The sequence below is a fragment of the Adelges cooleyi genome, unplaced genomic scaffold, assembly GCF_023614345.1.
Source record: "Adelges cooleyi isolate 19-005CV unplaced genomic scaffold, UGA_ACOO_1.1 ACOO_flye_CR_arks_rails_tigmint_CR_PRNA_108, whole genome shotgun sequence".
Classification (NCBI taxonomy): domain Eukaryota; kingdom Metazoa; phylum Arthropoda; class Insecta; order Hemiptera; family Adelgidae; genus Adelges; species Adelges cooleyi.
Genome location: NW_026095761.1, coordinates 4,246,229 through 4,274,181, shown reverse-complemented (window position 1 = coordinate 4,274,181; position 27,953 = coordinate 4,246,229). Strand labels below are relative to the sequence as shown.

Here is a 27,953-nt window from a genome sequence, read left to right as displayed (position 1 = left end):
TTTGACAACAATCAAACTATTTTTCCAACTAAATTATAGCTTTGGCATTCCACGAAAACCCCAAAAGTTAAAATACATACAAAAGTCGTGCTTAAACACATAATACAACCTACCTTCATTCTATCTCTACCTTCACTTTTATTAAATTCTTATATACTCTCTGCTTCTTCATCTTCTTCGCTTTACGGCCCTTACCCCCACACAAGTACCATTTGTTCTTTCACTATTATAATATCTTAATTTTTGTCGTTTCAGAGCCCCGACGCTTGTACCACGTGCCAAGTTTGTGGCGGCTACAGACTTCTTCCCTGTCCAATGTGCAACGGAAGTAAGAAGTCTGTACACAGGAATCACTTCACTACCGAGATGATCGCTCTCAAGTGTATGAACTGCGACGAAGTGGGATTAGTGCAATGTTATGCTTGTTGAACGGCGCAAAGGTTAAAAAAAAAAAGAGGGAAACCCTTCAGAGATAAATGAAAATTGATTGTGTAAAATCGATTTGTTTTTTTTTCTCTACAGTCTAGTTTAATTTATAATTCATAAAAAATATATATAAATTATACTATGCGATACTTACCCAGAGACTATTTTTTTTTTTATTGTTTCGATATACCTAATTAATTTACACAGACATAATTATTATAAACTCGAGAAGAGTCTAACAAAACGTTTCTGTATTCTAAACGCTAATAATCGATTTTATTTTGTATTTTTACCATAGTGACATTATTATTTATTAAGACTTGATGTTGTACATTTTTTTTTTTTATAAAATGTGTATAGCGTAATGTAACAATGTTCAGCCAAATGAAACACAAATAACGTTTAGAGGCATTCTTGTCATAAAAATAATAATTATTTTTAATACATATTATTATTATGTAAATATTATATTTATCTTTTATTATTATCATCTTGTATTTAAAATCATTTCAAAACCACTAGAAACCAAATTTGTTTTGATTTACTATTTTGTACTCGCCGACATTCCGAAAGCGATAATATTGTAAATTTAGACCTAACTGAATTTTAATCAACACATAGTATTAATTGCCTAGTAAAGATTTCCACGGTAATTTAAAAGACTCGTTTTATCTTATTAATTTGTTTACAAAGCGATATTTTTGTAGGTTTTTTTTTTACAATAATATGCTAAACACAATATTATATATTGTAATTATTATCTATTTATGTTTTGTTGTTTTTATATTTTTTAAACAAAGAATAGTTTATTTTTGTAATAAAATATGTAAGTAATGTACATTTTTTTTAACACCAAGTTGTTTTAGCACAAATCGAATAATGCTCAATGTTGTATTAATTGTATTGATCAAATGTAAATAAAACTTTTTGTAAACGTTTTTTTGCCTAAATAATTATTGAAAATTATTTTATTGACAAAATTAAAATTAAATATTTGCAATCGTGTTTAATTATTATCGTCATAATTTATTAAACCATGTATAATTTTTTTTTAATTTTGATTTCATATATTATAATTCTATAAAAAAAATTGTGTACCTCTTTCTTCTTCTTTTTTTTATCGAAAATTATTGTGTTTAGACTAGCATTGTACTCGCCACAAGGTTTACAAATACTTAATAGTATAAAACTTAGTTCTCTATGTTAATTCAGCAACTTAATGGACACCCCAAGTGTTAAATATTAAAAACATTCAATCAACTATAAAAAAAACTTCTACAACCATAAATGAATATCAGTTCACGTAGCAATAGACCGTAAGTGTAATACAATTGTATGATATTAAAAATTCTTATCAATTTATTTAAAATATATTTGCTACAATATGAATTTTATCACTATTTGTGTAAATTGTTTTACAAAAAAGCGAAAAACATATCAAATTTTATAACAAATAAAAAACAACATGCAATACCTTAATAAATACAAACTAAAAGTAAATAATATAACATAAACTGTAATAAATAAAATTGAAGGTAAATTTAAAATAAGATGATTTCTTTTATAATAACAGAATACAATGCCATATTCTTTTAATAATTACTATTTCGTTATTATATATTAGCGATATTTTAAAAGTAAGTAAATAGACATTAAGAACTTAGTATGTCGATAATTATTTCTAGTATTGAATATGTTCAACATAATTATCAGATTTTATACCTTAACTGTTGTACAAACATGTACAATGTAATATCTCAAAGGTATAAATCAAAATCAACACGTTTGGACGAATGAAATTCTGAATTTGAATTACATTTGCGTACCCAAATGGGTTCTTTGAATTTATCTTCTTCTTTCCATTTCAACATTTGTTCGGTCTCGTAAGGTCCGAATACTTCATTGCTTTCCAATGAAAACTTATACTCCCACTGTAGCTTGTTATCTGAAAAATATATCACTCGTTCATAAAAAATATTTTTTCTTTTTATAATAATAATTGCTATATAGAGGAATTTTAAATTCTACCTGAAGAAGGTTTTGATTCTTCTTCACTAGTCTGACTGGTGTTGACCAATTTTTCTTTTTCTTTTTCATCAAAATCATCAGCATACATGTCTAAATCCGATGCCATCGAAGTCGATGGACCTGCTTTGTTTTCCGCTCTATCAATCTATAAACAATAATAAATGATATGATAAAAATATTTACAATTTTATTTTTATCAAGCGACATTACGATTATATTATGCTCTAACCATTTAAAAAAACTTAGTCTTAATTCTGGGATATTTTGTTAAGGAGGTATGAAAGATTAAAAATTTACAATTTGATATCAACGCTAATGATCAGTAAAATTTTAACTTTATAATAAATACTTTTATTTGAATTTATTAAGTTTTCTTATTTTCGTTTGTAATTGTTAAACAAAATATTTGATGACCTCGGTTAAAAATAGATAGACTTACTATTTGTTTTATTTGTTCATGTGTTTCTTGATAAACATCCATATTGCCGTTGGCAGTTAAAATCTGATTTGCCAATTCTGTGAGTCGTGTGACTTTTGTTGAAGACCCATCATCGGTACTCAATCCTGCTTTTTTCAGTTTCCATCTTTCAGCCGTTGTCAGTCTTTTATTTCCTCCCAGACGTCTCAGCGCTTTTGAAATTGTTTCCTTGGGCTGCATCATGTTTATGATTTCTTTATACGCTGCAATAACATTGAACGTCGTAAGATCATCCAATGTGTCGTCTGATTTTTTCGGTTCCTTTGACATATCTTTAATCTTCAAACACAATACCCCGATTTAAGTAAAAATCATAAATAAAGAATCAAATAATAAAAATAAGAATAACTCACTTTACACCAGTCAATATTTTCTAGCCAGTTATCTTGTATTTCTTTTTCCTTTTTCCAATGATACATTCCTTCTGTATCAAAATGGCCTTCTTCGAGTTCCTCTTGCATATTAAAAGGTGTTATTCGTATTTCGCCATCTTGACCAACCACTCCGTCTTCTTGCCCTGGTTCCATTAATAAAATAAATATACATATATTTAATAGGATAATATTTTTAAACAGATGTAAAATCGCAAATGAAATGTTCATCTTTATTGTAATTGAATGTTTATCTTTATAAATATTGTAACGGTCAACATCTCGACTAACCTTACGACGATTTTTCAAAGAAAGAAAGAAATTAAAATAAAATATGTCTAATAACGCTCATCATAAAATATCATGCAGGGGCTAACCATGTACTGTGATTGTTCACATTTTAAGATTAAATTATCAACGTCAAAATTATCTTATATAATTATTTCATAAATTCATACTAAGTTAAGTATAATACAATACCTTCGATGTCTTGTTCTTGCATAACATCGTAGTTCTTTTCGTCCACGCTATCGTCGTCGTCTTCGGAGTCTGCCACATTATTTAACTTCTCAAACTTGTTGTGCTGAAAAACTTCTTCTTCTAATTTACGCTTGTTCATTTTGGTATTTTACTACACTCTTATGGGTATGAAAAAACTGTATAGTATCTATCGAAGAATGAATAATGCGTTATTGTAAACGATTTTAAATTTACATTACGGGTTTAGTATTGCTGTTATCAAATAATATCCGTTATCGGTAAATATGTAGCAAAATAATACACAAACAATGTGACAAAAAAAGCGACATATATGTCGACAGCAGCTTGTGATAACTTGGAAATGGCTGCCGATTTTCTCAGGCGGCCGTGTATTTCTTACAAGATTAAAAACGGACACCATGTTGTAAAAATTGATAACACGATTTGCTGACTTACCTGTGACCGTAATGTAATCAATTTGCAAACTAGTCTTATCTGGACATTTCGCCGACTGGTCTAAACTAAGCTTTACGCTTTCCCATTCGACACTTAAGCCTTAAAATATTTTTAAAATGTAATTAATTTAATACAACAAAGACGAGGTCGTTTTAATATCATCCAAAATGGAAAACAATGCGAGTGATAATTCATCACCGGAAGCGGATGATAAATCGCCATCGGACGAAACCGATGCGGAAGTAATATGGGAAGTCATCGACAAAGAAGACGATGGTAAAATTTGTGTAAACATTGTACCCACTTGTTTTATGTATTTCGTTACAAACCGTACATATTTTGTCTTTTAGTGGACTTACGGAATATATCGTCTGTGGTTTTCACAGTCATATTACTAGTAATTGGTATACCTCTTTGGTGGCGGATGACGGAGGTCCAGCGGCACTCACTTCCGTATGCGAAAATTTCCGAGCTTGGTACGAGAAATGTCGTTATTGCCACTGATGTTTTTGTTTTTACTCAAAATCCTATAGACACAGACCGCATTATTAATGAAATAAAACTGGAATTCAATTCAAGTAACTTAATTCCTACACTTTTGTATAACATATTATTAAATATTGTTTAAATTGTTCATTAGGTATGTTTGAGATCAATGCTCAACGTTCGACTCTGGTAAAAAAAAGCGACAGTTTAAATCAACTAGAAGCTATAACAACTCCCTTGGGTTCACTGCATTTAATTGAAACAAACATTGTGGACGGTATTTTAGTCGGTCTTGGTCGTAATGTGTATTTCCCTCCTGACACAAGTAAAACACTTTGAAATTCAATAATTAACTCGTTACTTATTTACCATAATGCCCCAGGTATTTGGTTATTGATGGATACGTTAAAAAGACTGTTACAAACTGATGCGTTATCGGACTCTATGATATCGATGTTAAATCCGGGCAAGCACTCTGAAGACGAACAAGTAGTAGCTGATCGTCAACGTCGAGTGCGTCCATCGTCAGATTACAATATCTTACTTACAGTTGTAAACCCGGAACCTGATAATCTTAAAGTTTCTTGGACCCCAGAAATTCCTTTAAATAGTAAGTTTACGGTGTGTGTGTTATTTGATATTTAATTAATAATATTTTACATTTTGTTTATTTAGGATATCTAATGCCTTTATTGAAGCAGTTGAGATTAATTGCTAATTTTTCTGTACAATCTCAGTGGTTATATTTAATCGATTTAGTACAAAAGCCAATCAATCTGAATGGTACATTTGTGTTAGATAAAAATCAAGCTCAATACATTATAACTCCACTGGAAAAAAAACTAGGTAAGTAAACTATTTTCGGTCTTTTTCATAATAATTGTTGTTACTCCAAAATTACCTACTTATAATTATATTAATGTCTTAGGTTCCGGAGTGTCAAAAAATCCATGTATTCATTTTGTCGTTTACGTTGTGCCTTGTACATATACACCTCTATACTTTCACGAGAATAATAGACTTACTTCGTCAATGATGTCGGCTCGCTGGGGAGGAGTCCAGTTTGTAAATGCCAATCCTGAGGCATGCAATAAAACCAAAAGCTTTACACCAGACGATCTCATCATTATGACTCCGATTGTCACACAATTTCATTCGTTAATTGGAGTATCAGACATATCAAAACACGTTTCAGTTATGCCACTGAAATCGTCTACTTTACGTGCTTGGCAATTGGATTCCATGTACAGACTTAAGATCATTGAACAATACACTAACGCACGCATTACCCTTACTTCATTGTCGAGACTTTTGGGTGAAATCAACAACATCGTTATCATTGAAGAAGTCGGAAAAGCCGTCACTGAATCGGTAGAAGCTGCCTTATCAGTGTTGCAAAGAATAGAGGAAGGACGTTTGGAGGATGCCTTAAAATATAGTAGAATTGCATTTGAGACTTCGGAATTTGCATTTACTCATCAGTCATTGTTGGCATTGCTTTATTTCCCTGACGATCAAAAATACGCTGTGTACATACCTTTATTTTTACCCGTTATGATTCCCGTGCTAATGTCGTTAAGAGGAATTAAAAACTGGATTCAGTTCAAATACAAACATTAACTTAGGGAAAAACTGTAATTCTATTGTATACATTAATTTTTTTATTTATTATAATAACAAACTATTGCTTTATTTGTTTAAGTATTAAAAGAGCACAAGACTAAATACAAATTTATTTTTCTAATATTTAGGTACTTTGAACGATGATGATCCATCGTCTTTACTACCAGACGGAACCTTGCGTTTTTGTATAATATTTTGGATTTTGTTCCATTCCCGATCGAGTTCTGCCTTTTCGTTTTTCTCCTTGTTATGCTTACGTGTCCTTCTGCCATCTGTCATTTTCACGCCATACTGGAAGGCCGCTTTCGGTAACGCTTCCTTGTTACTCATGTATGTGCCGTACTCCTCGGGTGTGTCAAAGTCCCATCGACCAACTGGACCTTTTTTATTGCCCAAATCCATTTTAGTATAATCGGCTTCATCGTCTGAGTCCTCGATAGCATCGTGCATTTCATCCAAACCAGGATAGCACTCTGCATAACCCGTTGGCTCGGCAGCTAAACGAGATAACAAGCCCATTTGATTTTTACGCTGAAACGTTGTTTTGCTCAAGGCCTCCTAAAAAAATTAATTCAAAATTCCAAAAAAAAATCTTAATATATTAATTTTTACTTTACTTACCCATCCCATTTCATCTCGTTTGTGATGTTCTTTTTCAACTTCTTTCTCCTCTTCCTTGGAACCTTTGAAGTAACTTGATTGTTTCTTGTTGGACGATTGTTCAGAACGTTTGAGAGTAGAAGGTTCGTAGTCTGGCAATTCTGGGTAAATGTTATCGTCATACACCTGTTTGTCACGTCTTTTAGATTTCTTTAAGTGTTTTGGTCCAGTCCGTAAATAAGAAAGAATCTGAGCTAATTTGTTTATGACAATATCGTTTGTAGTCAAAGTTGGTCTGTCGTCCATGCTAGGTACATCAGACTTGCTGCGAATTAATGTCGTCGGAATGTCAGTATCTGTAATGTCTTCGGTTAAATCAATTATATACGCCATTCGACCTGGTGCAAATAACGGGTTCCGAATCATTTCATTTTCAGACAATGCGACTCTGCAAACAATATAAAAAACAATTAAACTTGTATTCATTTATACACAAAAAAAAAATACTTGTTACCTGTAAACATTTCTCCCTAATCGTGTTTTGAAAATCATTTCATCTTCTTCTTTTGCTTTTTCTTTGGCTGGTTTATTGGACGCCAGTTGCTCCATTTCTGTTTCTTGCTCGTGTTCTTTCGCAGTTATTTCACTTTTGACTTTCTGTAGAAGTGCATAATCTAAACCTTTTACCAAGTGAGTGTGTTCCATGTCCCCTCCCAAGAACTTGGATTCCTGAATCATTTGACGCCTCCGTTCTGCCGCATCCATACCAGATTTCATATCGGGTGCCACTGCCCTGTATCCACTCGCAACAGCTACTGGGTCTTGAGACTGATAATCTGGATTGACTCCTACTCGACGTTCTTTAGCTCTATCTCGATACTTCTCAGCCAATTCTGCCATTTTATTTTCTTCTTGTTTTTTCAGTTTGGCATAGAATATTTTTTTCTTACGCCGTAGCTCTGCCTTGTCGCTCGATCCCCCAGCATCTAACTTGGACGATGGCGTTTTCGATGATTGCGACTCGGATCCATTAGATACCGAAGGAGTGGCAGATGGTTGCGAACTCCTCGGGGTCATGAGCAAACGACGAAAATCGGCATTGGTCAGCCGTTGGGTTTGACTCCCGTCTTGGTTTTCCGTTTCAGGCATTTTGGATGTATTGTAACGACACGACAAGCAAATGAACAGTTGGCTTTAACAACGGTCGGTAGAGATCAAGATACTGCCAGAAATAGCATTGAACACGACCAAATTCAAACAAAAATACTATTTAGTAGTATTTGGGTTTATTTATCTTAAGCCATTTTAAATTCAAAACAAATAGAATAGGTACAAAAACTACAACACTTCAAGAATCAAGTACATAAACCATTATTGTATCGCTTATCAAAATCGTGATAAAAATTCGGTCCAGTTTTAGGCTACCAGGGTATTAGTACCGTTGTTCATATCCTTGGTAAATACCGCTTGTTATGATACCAACTGGTCCTGATTGTATCGCCGGTAGTTTTTTAAACGTAAAACTGATAAAGGATATATACATTTTTAATATTTTCAATTTTTACTTTGAACTTTCTAGTTCTTAAAGTGTTGCTCGAGTTGAAATAGTAAAAACAATCGTTCGGTTTATGACAGATCTTATGTGTTGGTCTTCAAACCTAATGTACAATGGCGGTTTACGGTATGAAACAATTGGAGGAACGGCACATACCTACTACAGTACTGAAAATGGAGTGGTCAAATAAAATGGATTTGCTGGCTATTGCCAAAGAACATGGTAAACATATTAAAACCGTTTCTCATTCAATGTATTTCCATCGACTAGAATTATGATAGCAATAATAGTTAGTATAACAAAATATGTCTTAGGTGAAGTATCGTTGCACAGACTTACGTGGCAGCGAGTTTGGTCGTTGGGTGCACCAAGCGAAAAAACTCTTGTGACCGCGATGGCTTGGAGACCTGATGGAAAACAATTAGCCGTGGCTTACGATTCGTGTAAAAAAAATATAGACTTTCTCGGATATTGTGACGAGTATCCTAATTTATTTTTCTTTCCTCCTAGGTGATTTATTGTTGGTCAACGTCGAGAACAAAGAAATTACTTTTAGTAAAAGAACTGAAAACAAAATTACTTCTCTAGTGTGGGTGCAACAAGAAAAACTGCAAAAAAGAGAAACTATAGATTCTGTTCTACTACAGGTAGGAAAAATTATTTTTCCATATTATAATAAATAGTTTTCCTATTATTAAATCTCATTTTGTTTTAGACCATTGGATTGAATTATCTTCCTAAAATTCAAAACGTTGTGCGCGATTCAAACGAAGAGGAAAATAAAGTGCCACAAATTCAAGATAACTTGAATCTTTTACTCGTAGGCTTAGACAACTGTGAGGTGGAAATACTAGCTTTGGGTATTTTTTTATGTGGAACGTTAAAGTTGGCCGAAATATTTGGCAAAGAAGGTTCTGTGCTGAATATGTGTATGCCGGTGGATTTCAGTTATTTGTACGTAGCCATTCAATACTTTTACGGGCAAGTAGATCTAGTAACAATAAAATTACAAGAATGCGATACCGATTGGAATGACGTTTACGATTTGGCGTCCAAACATGATCAGTTGCTTTGCTCGCTGGAATATTTGGACCAGACGATGAAAAACATATTAGAAACCTGGGAGAATGTCTCGTTGATGGAAATGGAATTGAAATTGAGTTCTTACATGCCAGAGGACCCAGAAAATGTGTCGACAGAATTATTGGAACTTTTAATATATGGTATATTAACAGAACGCATGGAACAATTTTTAAAAAGAGACCTGACCGATAAAGGTATAAAAAAAATTGGGCTAGCAATAGAGTCAAGTCACACAAATATCCATAAACTAGTCGTAAAGCAGTTATCGGAAATTACTAGCCAAATTTTATTTCAACTCGTTGAATTTTCAGGCATGTCACTGAAAAAATACGAATGTTTAGGATTAACTGAAAACAGTGTTGAAAAAGCTATGCGGTCAGTCAATATTTTCCTGAAAAAATGTAACGAAGTGCAAATAGTAATTGAAGAGTCGCTGACCAAGTACAAATTGTTTTTCAAATGGTTATGTGGCATGATGGTGAAACTAAACGACGAAAACTCCGTTGTGGATCCTTCTCTCACGGATACGTCGCAACAAGAGCTCAACCTTTTGGCAGAATATATCTATGATTTGGGCGAGAAATCCAAACTCAACAACTACAAACTCGATTGCGTCGGTCAATACTTCCTAGACAAGGAGTTGGATTTTCCATACGAAAAGCACAACCAATGGAGGAGTATATTACGCGAGAATCCGTGTCTTGAAGAAAATTCACTGATAACACCAGAGATGAAAAAAATATCACTAATGCAACAATTCAACGTGTTAAAGAACGATCTCGTCAATATTTTTGCCCAAAAGAAATCGTTCTTTGATAAAACTTTTGTTTTCTACAATAATGTCCCATTAAGTAACCACACTCAGACCAGTTCATCTCATAAAGTCACAATGGTCGACATGCCAAAACATAAATTATTAGTGTGCTGTGTAGATCGAAATGCCTACGATTTCAGTTTTTACGAGACGATGGCCTACGAGGACACGCATGAAGTGACTCATCGTAGTACTAATGTGTTTTATATGAGCGAGGGGTCAAAGCAAACTATCTATGACATTCAATTTTACAGTCAAGAGTTCTTGTCAATTCTCACGGAAACCGATTGCGACAAAAGAAACTCTCTGTTCGTACAATTATCGACGAGTAGTTTACGCAGTCACTGTTCCACCGACGGACTTTGTGTTTGTAACATAGCAACACAACAAATAGATTACACTAGTCGGATAATAGAAAACATGGTGGCGACAAAGTTTGCTGTGTGCGGAACCAGAAAAGTCGCCGTATTGTTATCAGAAAGCAAACACAAAGTCAGATTATTCGAAATGGAAGTCGAAGACGAAGAAGACGATGAGGACGATGATACTATGGACATTACGCGTGATTCTAATTATGAATGAATAGAATTAAAATATATGCAGTTTTTGAGGTCTTAAGGTGCTCACGGGGTACCTAACCGACTACACAATTGATTATACACGTCTGGATAAATCAATGAATCTCGGTTTTTCTGTCGGACCATTATTTTTTTATTCCTCGTAATATTATTTTCACTAAAAATATTAATACACATTGAAATACTTTTTCGTATAATATATTGTATATATATATATATAATATTTATAATTTTAAAATTCTAATTAATAATTTTTACATTGTTGATTGTACTTAATTGATTTAAAACTATCAATTATATATATTATTGTTATTATCATTAAAATCTTAGTCTGTCAGTTAAATGCTCAGCGAATAACGCTTTCGCTAGGCTTTTGTCTCGGTGATCGTTTTTGCCAGTCCGGCTTCTTTTTCTAATGTAGGATTGTCTATACCGGTTTGGAAAATGTTATCTTTGGATATTGTCGTCTTTCTGTATATTTGTTTGTCGTTTGTCACATCCTCTTCAGAGTCGTCTTCTGTAAACAAAAAAATAAAACATCATTTACAAGTTACTGAAATAGTAAAAAAATCCAAAATGTATTTCTTAATATAAATACCTCTAAAGTGTAACGTTCTATTGGTAGTCTTGTAAGACGTTAAGTAATACAAATAAACTAATAAAAGTATTAAAGTTAATACGCTGAGCACGGCTACTACTCGAATCGTATTCACCTGAAAATCATCAAATGGATTTCACATTGAGCATAAAAATATTTAATCTTTTTTTTTTTTGTTGTAGACAAGTCCCTAATTTCATATTAATAAGTAATATAGTATATAATATTTAAAAAAATTGTTTTTTGGTTGAAAATCTAGTGACAAGATTTTCTATGGACAATATTTTTAAGTTAAAACTTAATAAAAAAAAAAATGCATACATCTTTATTTATAAAGTTTAAATGATAATGTGATAATGAATATAACAGCTTTATAGTTGATCTATTCGGTTATAAAATTATCGATCTCTTACATAGGTCACGGTCCAAAACAATGAAACATAATTTATCGAAGCAGACAAGTCTAATTATTGTTTTATTATGTGCAAAACATAAATGTTAATGACATTTTAAGTAATTCTAGTACCTAATTAGTCCGACGCTTATTGCTATTATTTCATATAAATTTGGAACTAATTAGACTATTTTTTAACAAGTTAAAAAGTGCCGTATTTACAAGTTACTAAATATGTACACTTTATGGGCGTTGTTCTCGATTTTGAAGAGGTAGGGGTCAACTTTTTGAATTTGTGGCCCAAAAAAGTACCTTTCAGAATAGAATTTTCAAATTTGCTATCTATAAAGTTGCTACATGACTAGGTTGAGTGGTTTGGGAGATACCGACACAAAAATAAAAACACATTGTTGTTACACCTCGGCTGAAATCAATTTTTTTGTTTTCGCTCACCGTGTAATCATTTTCCCATACATCTTCCCAGTCTCTTTTGATCGCCAAGTTTACCGACCTGGCGGACATAGATATGCTTCCCAGATTTTTACAAACGCAAGTGTACACGCCACTTTCCTCGGGCGTGACTTCCTGTTGAAAAACAAAATAAAACATTTTAAAAACACAAACATAAGTGATTTTATGTCAATGGAAAATGTAGGTACTTCTTTTCTAGGCGCTAATAACGTAAAAAATTATTATTTTTTTTTAACTTTTAACTAATGAAATTTTTTTATTTTTATTTTTGTTCGATTAATATACATAATTATTAATTATAAAAAATTAATTAAAGATTAATTATACATAATTATTCGATTATATTTCTTATAAGTCTTTGAAAAAAAATGTATTAGATACCTATTGTTAATTGTTATGTGATTAAAAAACAATATATCTACTGGAAGATATGTTTTCATTCAGTTTTGATCACATACAATTTATCTACACAAATTTTATCTAAAATTTTAAATTAACATTAATAATGTTATAATAAGACTATAATATAAAAACGGTTTTTGTATTCATTTTTTTAAACCACAAATCACGTTTTTTTAAAAGATAATTTTGTTTGACCACTCTTCTTAGAAAGTGACAGTGACTCTTTATTTTAAAAATAACTGAAGGTTAGGTACATATTATTTTTGTAAAGCTGCGGTCTATGATCCTAACCAATTTTACATTATAATAATTAATTTTAAGGTTTAAGATTGCATGCGGTTGGTTTTTAAGGAGTTTTGTATAGGCAATATTTAAGAAAAAAGTGGTTTTAATAAATTTCGATCATGTCAATTAATTAACCGGTTAATTTGTATAAGCTTCATGGTATTATTTTTTAATTTAATTATTTTTCTATGAGTAAAAACCATTTTAGTTAATATAACATCAAATCAAATTTTCCAAATCAAAATCAAATCAAATTTGGAAAGGGTTAAAGTAAAAAATTGAAAAAAGTACCCTGACCGATCATAAGTAAACTTTATGGCAAATTCAAATCTGTTTTAAGATTGCTTATCGGATCACTGGTTCGGTCTATGCAATGGAATAAAAATGATGTGTTTTGACTGAAAAAACCCGACCGCATGCAATCCCCTTAATAACATAATTAGATAATAAGATAAATAAATAATTAGATAAAATAGCTCTTTCCGTTCCCCTTCCAACAAAAGCAATTTAGTTAGTTCCCACTCGCCTTTTCCAAAAATGTTATATGCTAAAAACGATAACGAGGTCTGCGTAACTATATTTAGATGGATTAAAATCGCTGACAAGATGCTGTGATAGTCCGAAGAATAAATTAACTACCAAAAAAAGAGTTCTAATCAGTAAACTAATAATTACTCGTTACTGACAAGATGCTGTGATAGTCCGAAGAATAAATTAACTACCAAAAAAAAGAGTTCTAATCAGTAAACTAATAATTACACGTTACTGTTTAAGCTTTCAATTACGACTTTTCAACAAATTGTCTACACCGAACTCCTTAATAAAAATCGGGTACTCACATCCTCTTAATGGGATTGTATGCGGTCTGTTCTGTTTATGTGTTAAGCCAAAAGCCAGACAAACTTAGGACAAAATCAGACTACTTAGGATAGTCCGATTTAAATTCTGCAAAGATATACGAGTTCTTTGACAACTTTACTAGATTATGAAGAAAACAGATTTTCGATTTTTTGCTTTTTTATGTAAAAAAATTGGTTTTTAATATTGAAAAAAAATGCAAATTTAATTTATGTAATTTCAAGAAACTGAAATTTTTAAACGAAAATCGGCTTTTTACAGAACATAGTAAAGTAGCCAAAAAACTCGAATATCTTTACAGAACTGCAATTGAACTATCCTATGTAGTAGACATTTTTTCTAGTTTTTAGGTCTAAAATAAACCAAAATGGCTTCTACTCATAGAAAAAATTATTTAAATTAAAATTAATGTCTTGAAGCTTACAAAAATGAACCGGTAAATTAATCGACATGGTCGAAATTTATTAAAACCTATTTTTTTTTTAATATTGCCTTTACAAAAACATACCGCATGTAATCCTCTTAAGACAAAATGAGTGTCTTGTCCTTAACGAATCACCCTGTATATATTATTTTACCCAGTGTCCTAAGTTACCCACTATGTCCCAGGAATGCCCGGTTTTGCCGGTGATAAAACTTGTTCATTATAGTTTTTTTTCTTGTGTACCGACCTTTATGTACAGGGTGCCGGTGAGCACTTCGTATCTGAACTTGTTGCTGTCCATGTCTGAGCCCGGCCCGATGATCTCGTTGGACTTGAGCCACCAGAACTGAAACCGGTGGTCCTTGTCGTTGCTGGGACACTCCAGCACGGCCGTGGCGCCGGGCTCCACCTCGATGACGGCGTTGTCCACAATCACTGGCCGTCCGCCGCTGTTGTCGTCCACCGGCCGTCCGCCGACCAAGGCGGACGCCGCCAACAGCTGCAGTAGCACGCACACGCCGACCGTCGTCCGCATTGCTAGAACCGCGACGGCCTAAACATAACGCGAGACACCGCCGTTTTGTTAATAATAATGTTAGGCAGGTACAACATTTTTTTGTTTATTTAATTAGTTAATTATAATTAATGTGTCCAGCGCGAACACTGCGTTTCCACAAACACAAACGTACCTATAGATATTTTTATATAATAATATAATAAGTACACTGTGTTTATTTATTTGCTAATTATTATATTATACTATTTTAAAATTTGCATTTAGTTAAAACGCGCCGCGTCCGACCGAACAACATAGTGTGATAATATAATAATAATATATAATATTAGTAGGTACACACCGTCACCGCGATCGAAAATAACTCATTTGATTTTTATTTTATTTTACTTTCCCCGCTAAAATTGTTGACTACCGTCCAATTATTTGCATTTGCTCCTTTTAATTTTTTATTTAGCTACCACCGCCAAACACTACCGACGATCGCGCGCCACACTACTGCCGATTATTTTAAACGTTATGTTTCTGGTGAAAACTTAATATAATATAAAAACAAAACAAAACCTATCTTTGGGCGGTCCGCGGCCGCCGTTTACCATATCATTATTGGTTCGTTAACTTTTTAGGATAACGCGGCCTTGTGCAGTGCAGTTGTGCACAAATCAAAATCGCTTTTGATCTCTATATAAATAATCATCCTACCTATTTTTCCCCTCCTTATATATTATCACTTCCACCTATTTTCTTAATTATATGCATATATTATTATTACCCTCCTAGAAATTATTAATATCCCATTTACATCATACAACAGTCGTTGGTGTTTTGTTTTGTCCTATATATATTTATATTATAGTATTTTAGTCGCCCTTGTCACCGTTGCATTTTTTTTTAATTCGAGTGATCTTCAACAAATATAATATATTATACTGGGTCAAAGTCGTTGCGACGCCCGTTCGATATCCTTATGAAGATCATAATATATATATATATGTTTTTTTTTGTTTCTATTGCGATTGTTTATACATTATTGTTATTCTATATTTAATTATTCTTGGCCAACCGGATGACTATATGATATTTTACACGGTAAAGACGGTCATAAAATATCATACAAGTCATAAAAAATACATTCTAGGTAGATATATATAAACAGTATAGTCTGTATAATAATCAAATTTAAATTACTTTTATAAGGAATAGTAAGAACGAAATTTATATAAGATATTTGAGGACTCTAGAAGCCAATAGGGAGAAGTGCATTTTTTTAAACTATGTATCTACAGCAGTAGATACCTAATGCCTAATAGCCTCCAACACATCATATACAAATATTGGAAGCCAGAGGATCTTAATTACACTGTATGAGGACATACTTACGTACTAGAAGTTGTTCATGAACATTTTTTTTTTTGGAACCAACAAAGGAGCAAAAAAAAAGTATTTATAGTTATTTTACTGTTACAATTTCTGGGAATACGAGTGAATATATTATACCAATTTATATTTCAAACATTAACCCATGTAAATATGTACTACTAATATTAAACGATAATTTATCTTACATACAATATAAACGGACACGGAATTAAATGATAATGGTCCAAAAAGTGTAGATAAACTAGAAAAATTATTTATGGCCGTCTTTATCTAACGAAAAACTGACATCTCTTTCAGTTTTAAATACTGAAGACGAATTACTCAAATCCATTAATTGGTCTGATATTAAACAACACAATTGCCGTTGTAAAATCAAGGAAAAAGAGTATTTAAAATATTAGTTTATAACACCACGTTTTTCCCCAAAACTTAGCTTAACCAAAATTATTTATTCTGAACTTAGGTAAGTATTAATAATCGTAACAATTCCTTTTCGTTAACAAATTATTTTTAGTAATGAAGCATGATAATATTCGTGTTGCCTATAAATTCAATGGTACAAAATTGCGCTCCAAATAAACATATTTAAATACAAAAAGTAATTTTTGATTTTAATTTTTAAGTATACATTTATATTTTTATGGCTCGAGTGCTCTGTATGAATGCTATATAATTGTTGTTGCCTTCAAGTCTCTATTCCAAAACTGGTACGTTATTGGTACACACCTCCCGTACCCGTCTTTTGAAAAAAACATACATAATATGAATTGCTCAATCTGCTTAACAAACATAGAAAATTACAATGTTGGGCTAGTGCAACAGGTGCTGGGTATAAACAGAGGTGTATAATACATTTTAACAATACAATTATTACTGGCAACTGCTATACCGACCATCGAGTATTTTGCAAACATGTTCTCTTAGGTACCTACCTACTGCAGGGAGCGATTGCTGTTTAATTGAATATTTTATAACAAATGATTGTAGCTATATTTTTGAAGGTTTTAATAAAATGATTAGCACACACATATTATACACACCGTAGATGTAATACTTGTGATAGGTCATAGTTTATTATGTTATTTAGATACATGTGGTGTTAATTAAATAAACTCCATGCTACCGGGTTACTCGAATAGTTACATAAAAATATGTGTACAGACAACAATAATATACTGTTTTGAAAAATATGTTAATTTATGTACCATTACTGTAAGCGACGTCCTATACATGATGATCAATTTAACGAAAGATTTCTTGGAAAATTATCGCAATTTTATAGTTTTATTTTTTGAGAAAAAAAAATTGTGTATGTTATTGTACAATATTATAAAATTACAAAATATTTAATAAGAAGATTAAAAAAGATCTAGAAAGTCACTTATATATGTATATATAAATTATAGAGCAAACGCAATAAATACACATAAAACCTTCTCGACTCCACATGGAAGATCCAATACAGCAATATTATATCACCGACACTGAATGATATAAATCGTTATTGTATTAAACAAGGACTTGGCTATGATAAAAAAACAGATTTTTGTCGCGATGAGATTTAGTTAGAATTCATTATTGCCGCCTGTAATGTGATGTATAGCATACCTTGTACTATCCACGAATCGTATTGGCTTTTTGTTAATCCATTATTTGTGTGACGTTTTATCGTGTGAAATGCAAAGTAATGTTGTCCGACAAACTTCAAGAGCCAAACGCACAAACTTTAAAAAATTATTCCCACAATATCCGAACGGATCGTTTGAACATATTAATCTACACCATACGAATGATGGTATTTGAAAATTACTATTGTTACAGAATCGTCGGTCATAATAATTGTCGTCGTTTGATACTGGACGCCTGTACAACCAAATCTTACTGTACTAATTACAGTTCAAAACGAAATGTTATGCTCTGTAATTATTATTTATGAGATTTGCGCACTTAACATAATATAATAATAATACAGCGTCAATGAATGGTTTGTTATCTAGTCGATTGTATCGAGATGGTTTGATGTAATCACAAAATGTGTCACGAGTGACACACAGCTAATGAACGGTGTGCTTCAATACTTAAAGGAATTCGAGATCCGTAACAATCGTCGAGAATAAAATAACATAATAATATTATAGTGATCATAAAGTCGATGACACTGCATGAACTGGTCGGCTATCGATTCTCAAAACAAATAAAAAACCTTATCAAACTACATGGAAATATTGTTATGCAACCGTGTGAAAATATACGTTATCCCGGCTGTATTGAAGTAAAATAAAAACAATGATTCACGTTTCACAATTCACTCGATTAGCACGATTCAATCAAGATGCTACTGAACCTATTTATTCGTGTAGAAGCTCCTAAACATTTGTCCAGCAGGCCTGCTATCTATATTCTATACCGTGTCATGCTAGCTGCTATGAATGTTGTGGAGATATACAAAGACAAAACTTGGTCAGAGCAGGAGCGAATAAAAAAAAAATTAATCTATAAAGTTGTCTGTAGCTATAGCTAGTCTGAGAAAACGGCAAGTTGCTATTCCGAATTTGTGTTATACCTAGCTAGTAGGTACCTACCTGGTTGATCTTGAATCAATGCAATATGATTTTAAAATGAACCTTTCACGGTTCGCCCGGCCATTAATGTCGATCCGAGGTGCGGGCTAACGATGCGAGACGGCAGTGGCTCCGGTGGTTCTGGTGGTCTGAAGACCGCTGATGATGTTGGTCCCAGCTGTAGTACGATCGGAGTGCACGGCATTTCGGCATTGGCGAATCATTCAAGTAGAAATCTAGTTAATTTCTTCCTTGTAAACGCGATATCGATTGTAATCTAATGCGTTTAACCTTGTCACATTGTACGGCGGCGTTGAAACATCATGACAATTCGGCTACTTCGTCGCAAGAGGGGAGGGGGAACACACAAGGCGTACAAAGGATCTGTACGGATTGAGCTGTTTCGTCGAAATTGTGTGGCTAAATTCAACCACGGGGGCGGTACCAGAAAAACTATTAAAATCCGAAATCTATGTGTTTTGAGCATCCATAGTGTTGACCAAGTAACATCTACGAACCCAGCTTTTCAAGGGCGAACCGTTAGAAAATGACCATGCACGATTCAGGGTATACCAAATACTGCTAACCTTACCTCACCTCAAGGTAGGAATAGATCCGTCGGAGAATCGGTTGGATGCAAGTAAGACATCATTCTTTGCTCGTAATTGGCGCGTTTTCAATCGCGAGGAAGTTAATTTGCCGTTAATAATGCTTAAACCGACGGTTCCGGTCAAAATGTAGAAATCTATATCCTTGACGACACTGTGTACAGAACGATTCCGAATATTTTAACGAGAAAGAAGCTAATTAACCGCTGAGGTTAAGTGTACTAGTTTTGTTTATGTATCAATATTCTGCTTAGTGACATTTGTAGATGAACATTCAACTAATGATAGAGTTTGCAACAAACATAAATTCCAGTTGATTGGGCCCTATATGGAGGCTGGCACTCGACCACCTATAAAGGTTACCCGTTACCCTTCACCCAAGGCGTTCAAAACATCTTGGCTATCATACACCCAAAAATCCATCCAAATATAAACCAATTCCAAACGTTTGGTATGCCGCATAACGGTGCAAATAATATACAACTCAAACGATTCATATTATGACCAATTTCACATTGAAAATACAAAAAATACCTACAAAAAAAATGCTTATTGTTTTAAGCTGTCTTTTTCTCGGCTTCCTCATTGTCATGACTTATGTCATTGAGGACTTTTGTTATAATTATGATTTTTTTTTAATGCATTTCTTGCTCACAATACAATATGTTTTTTGTCTCGTCCTACACAAACCGTTAAGCGGTATAAACCGATATTTTGTCACTGGAATCATTTTACATTTGTATTCGTCTATCTATCTAGAAAACTGTATAAACTATATATTATACCTACATATTATGTTAGATTTTACAGAAATAATATGTTTGTACCCACTAAAAATTACCTATAATTTTTTTAATATGTTTGACCTTGAGATATATCAACCCGTTCTTGAATTTCTTTACTGACAATATTGAGTGAAAATAAAAACCGAGAAGGTCAAGATGTTTATTAAAATGTGCGCTTTTGTTTGAAATCGTTTCAAATATTTAAACTATTTTTTTTTATCAAAGGTTAATTTTTTTCGATGATATAGCATGTATGATTTTCTTACATTTTGTTTTAATAAAATTGGGAAATATGACTACTGTTGACCATTTAAAATATTTTGGATCCGATCAAACGGTGTACGATTTGGCGTGGTTTATATTTAGTGTATTTACACATTTGTTTATTTAAATGTGTTTTTCAATTGATATTTTTTTAACGCGTGGCAGCGCAATGAGTGACATTTTAAAATGTGTTTGGGTAAACATAATATTAATATAATTGTATATGTAAAAAAATATAATTGCAATATTATGTTGTTGTTTTTTTTTGTAATTTTTTTTTACCACGGCGTGTGATGAAGTAAGTATTCGGCAAAAGAAAATAGTTAAGACTATAATATATTATTAAAATTATATTTTTATCATCACTTAATTTATAAAGTCACGAGTCACGACTCACGAGTGGCGATAATACTAAAATATACATCAACTTGACGTTGCATTTTATACCGAACACATAAAAAACAACTAATAAGTAAAACAAAACAAAAAATAACCGAATATTACAATTCAAGTTGGCGTACAAAAAGTAGAAACGTATGTCGTCTATATTTTGTATACACTTACTTGACTGATATTCTTTGGATAAATATCTGTAGTCAGATCAAAAGCTAAGAATATATCATTAGCCCTTTCATCTAAAAGGGTTGGAAACTTTTTAATTTATTTACAATTTTTGACAAGTGTGGAATTGGTTTTTTTAACCTGGGAAGTCAAACTTTATATTTTTATTGATAAAAATCAAAAGTACTAGTATGGATATTCTAAGCACATAGTATTGCTTTTACTATTAAGGGAAACTACTTTACTAAATACTTAAATTTTTGAATTAAGAATAATTTGCTGAAAATGTTGACTAGTCGATAACCGGGTTGGATACTACTATCATACTTAAAATAAGTTATTATGTTTAAAATGGCTAGTTGATACATTTTTGTCAAATATTGCCTATCCTTTACCCTTTAATTTAATAGATTTCCGTTCCACTTAAATTAAATATTTATTGTTTTTTAATATTTTTATCATCTACGGTTGAAATGTTTTTTATTTAGCAAGGGATTTGTCGGGACATAATCAGTTGAAAGATCTGTGACCGCCTAAGTTAAACATTTGAGGATATTAACCCTTTGAAAACAATATAATTTTCTGTCAGACACACTTGGTGACAAACTGCCAAAAAAATTATTTTACACTTAAGTACAAACTCCGCTGGTGTGTGTAAATTCGTAATTCGAAGGTTGTTTATTTATATTTCTCTCTCGACTATGATCGACGATACTCTCATGTCATTTTGTTTTTCCCAGACATGATGGTTTTAATATAGTAATATGTAAATATACTTAACGTGGCGTATGACGTTAACATTATGTGCTTTGTCGTTGTTACCTATAGGTATATAATGTAAATCTTCAGTTAAACATAACTACAACGTTTATGTACTTTAATAACATGTCTATATTTACTTTGCAACTATACTAATTACAACAATTATTATACACCACATTACCAGTCGTCCGAGTATTTCTAGTTTTTTTTTTATATATTTCGGAGTTACTCATTAAGTCAATTTGAATTTAATTGTTTTTTAAGCTAACGTAAAGTAAGTGGTACCCAATTATTATAAAACTTGTCATCATACAAAAGAGACGGGGAAAAAAATACTAGCTTTAAGTTCTATCCCGCAATTATTGTTTAGCACATACCGTGAACCATTATAATATAATAATAGGTTTTAAAAACTATATATTATAAATTTTTGGATACCTGTATTTTTTTAAATTTTAGAATACAACTTAAAATTAGAAAATTTGTTTTTTGTTTCAACGATGCCGCAAATTTAATATTTAAAAGAAAAAACTTTATAGTTTTGTACCCACACTAAACGTACATCGTAAAGATAAAAGTTAAAAAAGTGTATGCCTTTTCCTTTAAAATAATAACGTTAAAAAAAATATCCATACTAACATAAAGTATTTGTCAACTTTAAAATACCTACCGCTCGCCATAACTTTCTCAAAATTAGTTTGATAAGTATTCCAGATTTTTCAAATGCTAGCTGTTAATTATGCGTAGTAATTTATAAACCATTGAATTTGCCCCCTTGAATTGTAAAACATTATTTCCCATATTTCCCACGCCATTTTTTGTAAACATGGAGTTAAAATTTGTTCCAAGTAAATGCTAATAATAATAGTAATGACAAAAAGTTAACACAGCTAACTTGTCCCTAATACAAATTACCAATATTGAACCACCCTTCCATTGCCCTTAATATTGTTTCTATTTATGCTCATACTTTATACCTAATGAGTAATTTGTGAAATAATATCATTGTATTCGTTTACTATTGCACGTACTCGTACACTAAATGTGAGTAAAAAATTCACCATCGAGAAAATTCTATATTTTAAAACATTTAAGGAACATTTTCGACATAACTCTAAAAGTAAGTGCGCCCGACATGATCTGCCTTCACCATAGGCTATTAAAGAAAAACCGACAAAGATAAATTTCATAAATCTCACTTGTTATATTATATTGTTATTTTAGTCATAAGTTGATATAAAAAACTTCAATATTATTTATATATATATCGATAAAGGGGGGGAGGGGCTTAGCTCTCACACCGATTTCTTCACTGTATCTATGAATCCGAAGAAGACACTGAGTTTTGGAATAATCATTAGTTAAAATGAGTTAAAATCAGTTAAAATCATTAGTGGGTCAATATTTTTGGCAAAACGCTTAGGCCAATGTAACCTTTTTTTTTTTTTAACGTCCCGGACTTTTTGGTAGGTTGCCCGTGTAATCAATAGATACAAAAACAGAGATCCAAACACAGAAAATATTTATGGCCCTGTCTATCAGGGGCGAATCTATAAATGAAAAAAAATTTACTTAAGCAATTCATAGAATAAATTACAACTTTTTCCCATAAAAACAGCTTTGCGCGAGGCCAGTATTTTACAGAAGATTATCCAAATGCTCACCGTGTATAGAGAAGATCATTCTATCTATGGGGTATCGTTTTTAATTTTTTTTTCGATATCTATACTTAAATTTTTTTTATAATAAAAATGAAAAAAAAATTAATCTTCACGAATGAATCATGTTGATTGTGCATGAGACATAAAGAAACTTAAAACGCTACCCCGAAGATAATGTTCTTCTCTGACCATTGTAAAAATTGTATACGGTTACTGTAAACACCGCCCTTACATTTTTGGTCACCTCAAAACCATTTTTCGCGGATTACAGGTGGGCAAGATCATGAGCGGATTGCAAAATTTGTGTACCAGGGTCTTAGACAACCACCCCCTTGCCACACGGCCAAGGATTTCAAACACAACAGCTGTATTATTACAATACTATAGAGCCCTCTTAAGGTTTGCTTTTCCTTGGACCCTGGTACAACGGCGAGTCATGACGCGAGTACGGCTGGTTAGCCGTCGAATAGCCTTGTTGAAAAACAGGGTCAAGTGTAGGCAATTTAGTTACATAAAACAATAATGTGCTTCGTTAAGGGAATTGTATGCGGTCTGTTTTTTTTTTAAGTTAAAGACCAAAAAGCCAGACAAAATTTCGACTACCTAGGATAGTCCTATTTAAACTCTGTAAAAAGATTCGAGTTCTTTGGCTACTTTAATATGTTATTCAGAAAGCCGATTTTTTGTTTTTTTTTATGTAAACAAATAAGGTATCAATATTGAAAAAAATAAAACTTACAAATTGAATTTATTTAATTACAAGAAACTGAAAATGTTCAAAAGAAAATTGGCTTCCTACATAACGTATTCTAGAATATGTGCTATAATCTATGCTATCTTAAATGGGGAAATCATGGGACCTACTTAAATCTTAATACTGGGCGTAGTCTTATCAAATTATAAAATAACACCTATTTAATATGTACAATTGTTTTTCCGATAGATTATTATTTTGGCGTTATGCTTTATTTATGACGGTACACGATTAAACTTACAAAATCACTATTCAAGTTTTTAATTAGTATAGAAATAATTCAAATTGCACAAAATGAGAGCTGAAGTACGTTCAGAATATTGTCTATGCATGTTTTATTCAAATATAATCTTGGAAGAGTAAATTTATACATTCCATGAAATTCGTTGTTATCTCCTGGCATTCGTTCGTCCGTTACAGAATGTGTTTGGAAAGAGAAAAGAAAAATACAATTCACAATTATTTATCTGACCCATGAAGTTATAATAATATTTTAGTTATTTGCTACTATCTACTTTTATGTTTTTTAATACCATTTACTTTAAATATTGTAATATATTTGTCGGTACTTTAGCCATTGGGTTTCACCTTTAGGGCATTCAGCCACATAAATAGGTACAGTAAGTAATGTTTTTTATTATCAATAATTATGCATTTAAATTTTTGTGTTTACAAACATCATAATAGTTGATTGTTTTATTTCCGATCAAATAATTATTTAGCAATCATATTCAATATTGGTTGATTTTTTTTTTTGTAAAAATGATATCGACTCTTACTTGTCGGCACACTATTTTAAACACCTAAATTTTCTGCACCCTCGTTTGGCGATATTGACAGTTGTTTTAATGTGGCCAAATTCAACACTGGCTTGTAGTCAAGACTTACGAATGTTCGTTTTAATAGAATGCTGAGATAAACACCATTATAGAAAAAAATTGATAAGGCCCGAGTCATGGCGAATGTTCTTGACTTTCTGATCGACCGTACACAGTTTTAAATTTAAATAACAAAGCCTATAGCTATTTTGAGTCGTATGGTGATATTATAGTATAATAGTGTTTGGATTAAAAAAATAATGTTGCGTTGAAAAATTATTTGCCTTTTGGCTTTATACTCAACGATGTTATCGTTTTAGAAAAATAACGGTTTATCAAACTATGTGTCTGTTTATTTTATTTTTAAAATAAAAATATTTTATAATAGTTATTTTGTGTGTTTTAGATTGTTTATACAACTAACGAGACATGGCAACTACGGAAAAGTTGATGTTGAATAAAATAGCTGTAAAAATGAAACGATTTAATATGAGCGAAATTCAACAGCTGTTAAAAATTTTGCATTTGAATCTGGAATGGAAAAATGTGGTTGAACTTGTGGAGAAATGTCGTATGCGTTTAAACGTAACAAATGTAGTAAATGTGATCTTTCAATACCTCAAGGACAAAGAATCCATCATGGAGGTTTACCATCGTGTATTACTGGTCGATGTGATTTATCATCAGAGTGGTTCTTGGTGGACTGTTACAATCGACAAAGTAAAACAGAATTTATTGGACAAGGAAAGAATCCGAAACAATATTCAAGCAATGTTGGACAAGTTGAATATCAATGCCATTACTTACGTTATGAAATTCAATCAATTTTTTTGGGTGTTAGTAGACAAAACCGAAATTAACAAGAAAACAAAATTGAAACTTAACGTGCCGAGTTTTTTTACAATACCTGCTAGCAATGTTTCTCACATTTTTCACAAACCTCGTAACATAGACGGCACTCTGTTGAAAATTGTCATTAAATCCGTTGGAGGGTCTCGGAGTAAGCCATATCCATTATCGGGAAAGAATTTGCTGTCTATGGTTAGTTTGTTGGAAGACAAAAACAAAGAAAACGAAGAAAATGACGTTCATAGAACAGCTCTGACGAACAATTATCGCGATGAAGATGTTAGAGAGTACATTGGTCAATTGTTTGGAACCAAAAAGCGTGTGTTGAATAGCTTTACGATTAACGTGGAGAGTGACCTATCGATGTTCGGAAACGGTAATTTACCTGGAAAAATGTGTAAAACTCGAATAGAACTGAAAGCCGACAATGTTATAGAGGGTGTCAAAGATATGATGTTATCGGGTGTGTTGCAGCCGCCTTATCCCGATTGGGTGACTAAGCTGCCAGTGTTGGGCAAGAACTGTGTAAACATTAACATGCGCCCTCAATAACGCATGTTTTCTTAGTTGTATATAAAATATAATTTTTTCATCTCTTTGCTCTTAAGTTTTCTGATGTACTATAATATTTGTAATTGTATGAAAACAATTTTTGTTCAGTGTTTTAAGTAATTGTTTTTTTTTTCTAATGCTCAGTATTTGTTTTTGTTATGTATGTTTATATATTTTATGAGTATATTTTTTGTATATTTTTTTATCAAATTATATTATTATATTATTTTAATGTAAACTTGGCTTTTATTAACCAAACTAACTTTGTAACGTTATTATAAAACAAATATGAATCTGGATTGTAATATATATTATTTTTAATTGTATAACTCGACAACGGTGTATAACATTTGTTAGGTTAATCCTAGTAATTGACTTTGTAATACTCTAAAATTACAAATGAATATTTATAATATTTTTGGAAGAACTTGTATTTATTCGTAATTTAACGCACTTTGTTATTAATTAGGTGTTCTTTTTGATTTAATATCTTATTTATACATAATGTAATACCGAATACCTACATATTTTTATTGGTTATTTATCAAAAACAATTTCCTTTCTTTTTCTACTCCAGTAAATAGTTTAAAAGAAAAAAATCCCCCTTGTGTTAAGTTAAAGTGACATTTAAATAAATAAAATGGTTAAAATAGTCTTAGATTAAGTCTTGAACTTTATTTTCGTATAACATTGTACCTGCTTTTATACTAACACTGTATAAAATGACACGAAAATCGCGTTGTGTGGTCGTGAATTTAAAATAAATTACTAAGGTAATACTAAATTAAGTATTAATATATTAATTATTGTTATTATATTTTAAGATCTAACGACAGAAACCAATTGTTATAAACACTAGTCTTAAACTTCGGTCCAATTTTCTGACCAGAATTTCAACAACATTCATTTTTTTTTATGTAGGTTTTTTAACAATTTTTTTTATAAAATATATATAATTATTAAAAAAAAACATAAAATGGCTATTACAAACTATTATTTGAGGCGTAAGCCGTAACATAGACATAATAATATTGTAATATAATATTATTTCACAACCACCACTTCCGAGTGATAAAAAAGGATAGGTACAGCGATTTAAATTTAAAAAAATAATGTATTAACAAAATATGAAAAATAATTTTTATAATTAATTATCATTGCTCAAATTTAGCTTACCACCTGTGTAAGGGCCATTAAAAAAAAATTTTAATACGTCAATTTAAAATTGCACATCCTATAAAATAAATAAGAAGGTAGGTTTAATCACAACGGTTTTGGAACAAGAACCAAAATACATGATGTTTTTGTTGGAATTTTCTTCGAAGATTCTTTTTTTTTTTTTACCAACTATAAAAACGACTTGCGAATTCATTTTTCATTTTTTACTCAAAAGAAAGTAAGAAAACTGACTTTATTGTTTACAATTTTGGAAGTGATGCCAAAAACAAATTAAGGTGCTAGTAAATTTCGAATT

The 27,953-nt window shown here is 31.6% G+C and overlaps 7 protein-coding genes across 11 annotated transcripts in view; 4 read left to right on the top strand and 3 right to left on the bottom strand.

Moving 5' to 3' along the window:
* LOC126845778 (glutaredoxin domain-containing cysteine-rich protein CG12206-like) overlaps window positions 1-1,816 on the top strand; it is a 33,473-nt gene extending 31,657 nt beyond the window's left edge. Inside the window, exon 5 of the mRNA XM_050584671.1 lies at window positions 256-1,816. Within this exon, the coding sequence (XP_050440628.1) occupies window positions 256-429 (174 nt within the window). The 3' untranslated portion in view covers window positions 430-1,816. The remainder of the gene's footprint in view (window positions 1-255) is intronic.
* A 132-nt stretch (window positions 1,817-1,948) lies between these two features.
* Window positions 1,949-4,065, bottom strand: LOC126843454 (CD2 antigen cytoplasmic tail-binding protein 2 homolog). The gene is made up of 5 exons (XM_050581011.1): window positions 3,784-4,065; window positions 3,286-3,449; window positions 2,894-3,211; window positions 2,455-2,599; window positions 1,949-2,371 (listed from the first exon to the last, which is right to left on the bottom strand). Exons 1-5 carry the CDS (start codon window positions 3,920-3,922, stop codon window positions 2,184-2,186), a joined length of 954 nt encoding a protein of 317 aa, XP_050436968.1. The 5' UTR covers window positions 3,923-4,065; the 3' UTR covers window positions 1,949-2,183.
* Window positions 4,066-4,274: 209 nt separating this feature from the next.
* LOC126838833 (GPI transamidase component PIG-S-like) lies at window positions 4,275-6,417 on the top strand. The gene is made up of 6 exons (XM_050573579.1): window positions 4,275-4,515; window positions 4,590-4,817; window positions 4,880-5,050; window positions 5,108-5,335; window positions 5,401-5,571; window positions 5,654-6,417. Exons 1-6 carry the CDS (start codon window positions 4,407-4,409, stop codon window positions 6,343-6,345), a joined length of 1,599 nt encoding a protein of 532 aa, XP_050429536.1. The 5' UTR covers window positions 4,275-4,406; the 3' UTR covers window positions 6,346-6,417.
* Window positions 6,347-8,317, bottom strand: LOC126838841 (protein Red). The gene is made up of 3 exons (XM_050573591.1): window positions 7,463-8,317; window positions 6,970-7,396; window positions 6,347-6,906 (listed from the first exon to the last, which is right to left on the bottom strand). Exons 1-3 carry the CDS (start codon window positions 8,095-8,097, stop codon window positions 6,466-6,468), a joined length of 1,503 nt encoding a protein of 500 aa, XP_050429548.1. The 5' UTR covers window positions 8,098-8,317; the 3' UTR covers window positions 6,347-6,465.
* Window positions 8,318-8,455: 138 nt separating this feature from the next.
* LOC126838825 (anaphase-promoting complex subunit 4) lies at window positions 8,456-11,192 on the top strand. Its single transcript, XM_050573567.1, has 4 exons — window positions 8,456-8,725; window positions 8,818-8,946; window positions 9,014-9,150; window positions 9,219-11,192. Exons 1-4 carry the CDS (start codon window positions 8,617-8,619, stop codon window positions 10,980-10,982), a joined length of 2,139 nt encoding a protein of 712 aa, XP_050429524.1. The 5' UTR covers window positions 8,456-8,616; the 3' UTR covers window positions 10,983-11,192.
* On the bottom strand, window positions 11,161-19,048 carry LOC126838849 (uncharacterized). 4 transcript variants are annotated; one of them, XM_050573613.1, is made up of 5 exons: window positions 18,887-19,048; window positions 14,658-14,963; window positions 12,424-12,555; window positions 11,577-11,691; window positions 11,161-11,495 (listed from the first exon to the last, which is right to left on the bottom strand). In XM_050573613.1, exons 2-5 carry the CDS (start codon window positions 14,943-14,945, stop codon window positions 11,344-11,346), a joined length of 687 nt encoding a protein of 228 aa, XP_050429570.1. In that variant the 5' UTR covers window positions 14,946-14,963; window positions 18,887-19,048; the 3' UTR covers window positions 11,161-11,343. The 4 variants fall into 4 exon arrangements, with proteins under 4 accessions (XP_050429570.1, XP_050429586.1, XP_050429579.1 ...); XM_050573629.1 differs by lacking the exon at window positions 18,887-19,048 and adding an exon at window positions 17,913-18,123; XM_050573622.1 differs by lacking the exon at window positions 18,887-19,048 and adding an exon at window positions 15,268-15,548.
* A 5,631-nt stretch (window positions 19,049-24,679) lies between these two features.
* Window positions 24,680-26,815, top strand: LOC126843069 (uncharacterized). Of its 2 annotated transcripts, none has more exons than XM_050580380.1 (2): window positions 24,680-24,875; window positions 25,485-26,815. In XM_050580380.1, exon 2 carries the CDS (start codon window positions 25,508-25,510, stop codon window positions 26,477-26,479), a length of 972 nt encoding a protein of 323 aa, XP_050436337.1. In that variant the 5' UTR covers window positions 24,680-24,875; window positions 25,485-25,507; the 3' UTR covers window positions 26,480-26,815. The 2 variants fall into 2 exon arrangements, with proteins under 2 accessions (XP_050436337.1, XP_050436345.1); XM_050580388.1 differs by having other exon boundaries at window positions 24,680-24,880.
* The last annotated feature ends 1,138 nt before the right edge of the window (window positions 26,816-27,953 follow it).

Excerpts from the sequence above, each read along its gene's own strand:
- LOC126843454 (XM_050581011.1), bottom strand. The coding sequence starts at position 3,922 with ATGAACAAGCGTAAATTAGAAGAAGAAGTTTTTCAGCACAACAAGTTT. Across the intron at positions 2,600-2,893 it reads ATGAACAAATAAAACAAATA|ATTGATAGAGCGGAAAACAA; the intron begins GTAAGTCTATCT and ends TATTGTTTATAG. Across the intron at positions 2,372-2,454 it reads AGAATCAAAACCTTCTTCAG|ATAACAAGCTACAGTGGGAG; the intron begins GTAGAATTTAAA and ends TATATTTTTCAG.
- LOC126838833 (XM_050573579.1), top strand. The coding sequence starts at position 4,407 with ATGGAAAACAATGCGAGTGATAATTCATCACCGGAAGCGGATGATAAA. Across the intron at positions 4,818-4,879 it reads AAAACTGGAATTCAATTCAA|GTATGTTTGAGATCAATGCT; the intron begins GTAACTTAATTC and ends ATTGTTCATTAG. Across the intron at positions 5,572-5,653 it reads TCCACTGGAAAAAAAACTAG|GTTCCGGAGTGTCAAAAAAT; the intron begins GTAAGTAAACTA and ends TTAATGTCTTAG.
- LOC126838841 (XM_050573591.1), bottom strand. The coding sequence starts at position 8,097 with ATGCCTGAAACGGAAAACCAAGACGGGAGTCAAACCCAACGGCTGACC. Across the intron at positions 7,397-7,462 it reads TTAGGGAGAAATGTTTACAG|AGTCGCATTGTCTGAAAATG; the intron begins GTAACAAGTATT and ends TATTGTTTGCAG. Across the intron at positions 6,907-6,969 it reads AACGAGATGAAATGGGATGG|GAGGCCTTGAGCAAAACAAC; the intron begins GTAAGTAAAGTA and ends TAATTTTTTTAG.
- LOC126838825 (XM_050573567.1), top strand. The coding sequence starts at position 8,617 with ATGGCGGTTTACGGTATGAAACAATTGGAGGAACGGCACATACCTACT. Across the intron at positions 8,726-8,817 it reads GGCTATTGCCAAAGAACATG|GTGAAGTATCGTTGCACAGA; the intron begins GTAAACATATTA and ends AATATGTCTTAG. Across the intron at positions 9,151-9,218 it reads TAGATTCTGTTCTACTACAG|ACCATTGGATTGAATTATCT; the intron begins GTAGGAAAAATT and ends ATTTTGTTTTAG.
- LOC126838849 (XM_050573613.1), bottom strand. The coding sequence starts at position 14,945 with ATGCGGACGACGGTCGGCGTGTGCGTGCTACTGCAGCTGTTGGCGGCG. Across the intron at positions 12,556-14,657 it reads CCGGCACCCTGTACATAAAG|GAAGTCACGCCCGAGGAAAG; the intron begins GTCGGTACACAA and ends GTTTTTCAACAG. Across the intron at positions 11,496-11,576 it reads TAGAACGTTACACTTTAGAG|AAGACGACTCTGAAGAGGAT; the intron begins GTATTTATATTA and ends TTTTGTTTACAG.
- LOC126843069 (XM_050580380.1), top strand. The coding sequence starts at position 25,508 with ATGGCAACTACGGAAAAGTTGATGTTGAATAAAATAGCTGTAAAAATG.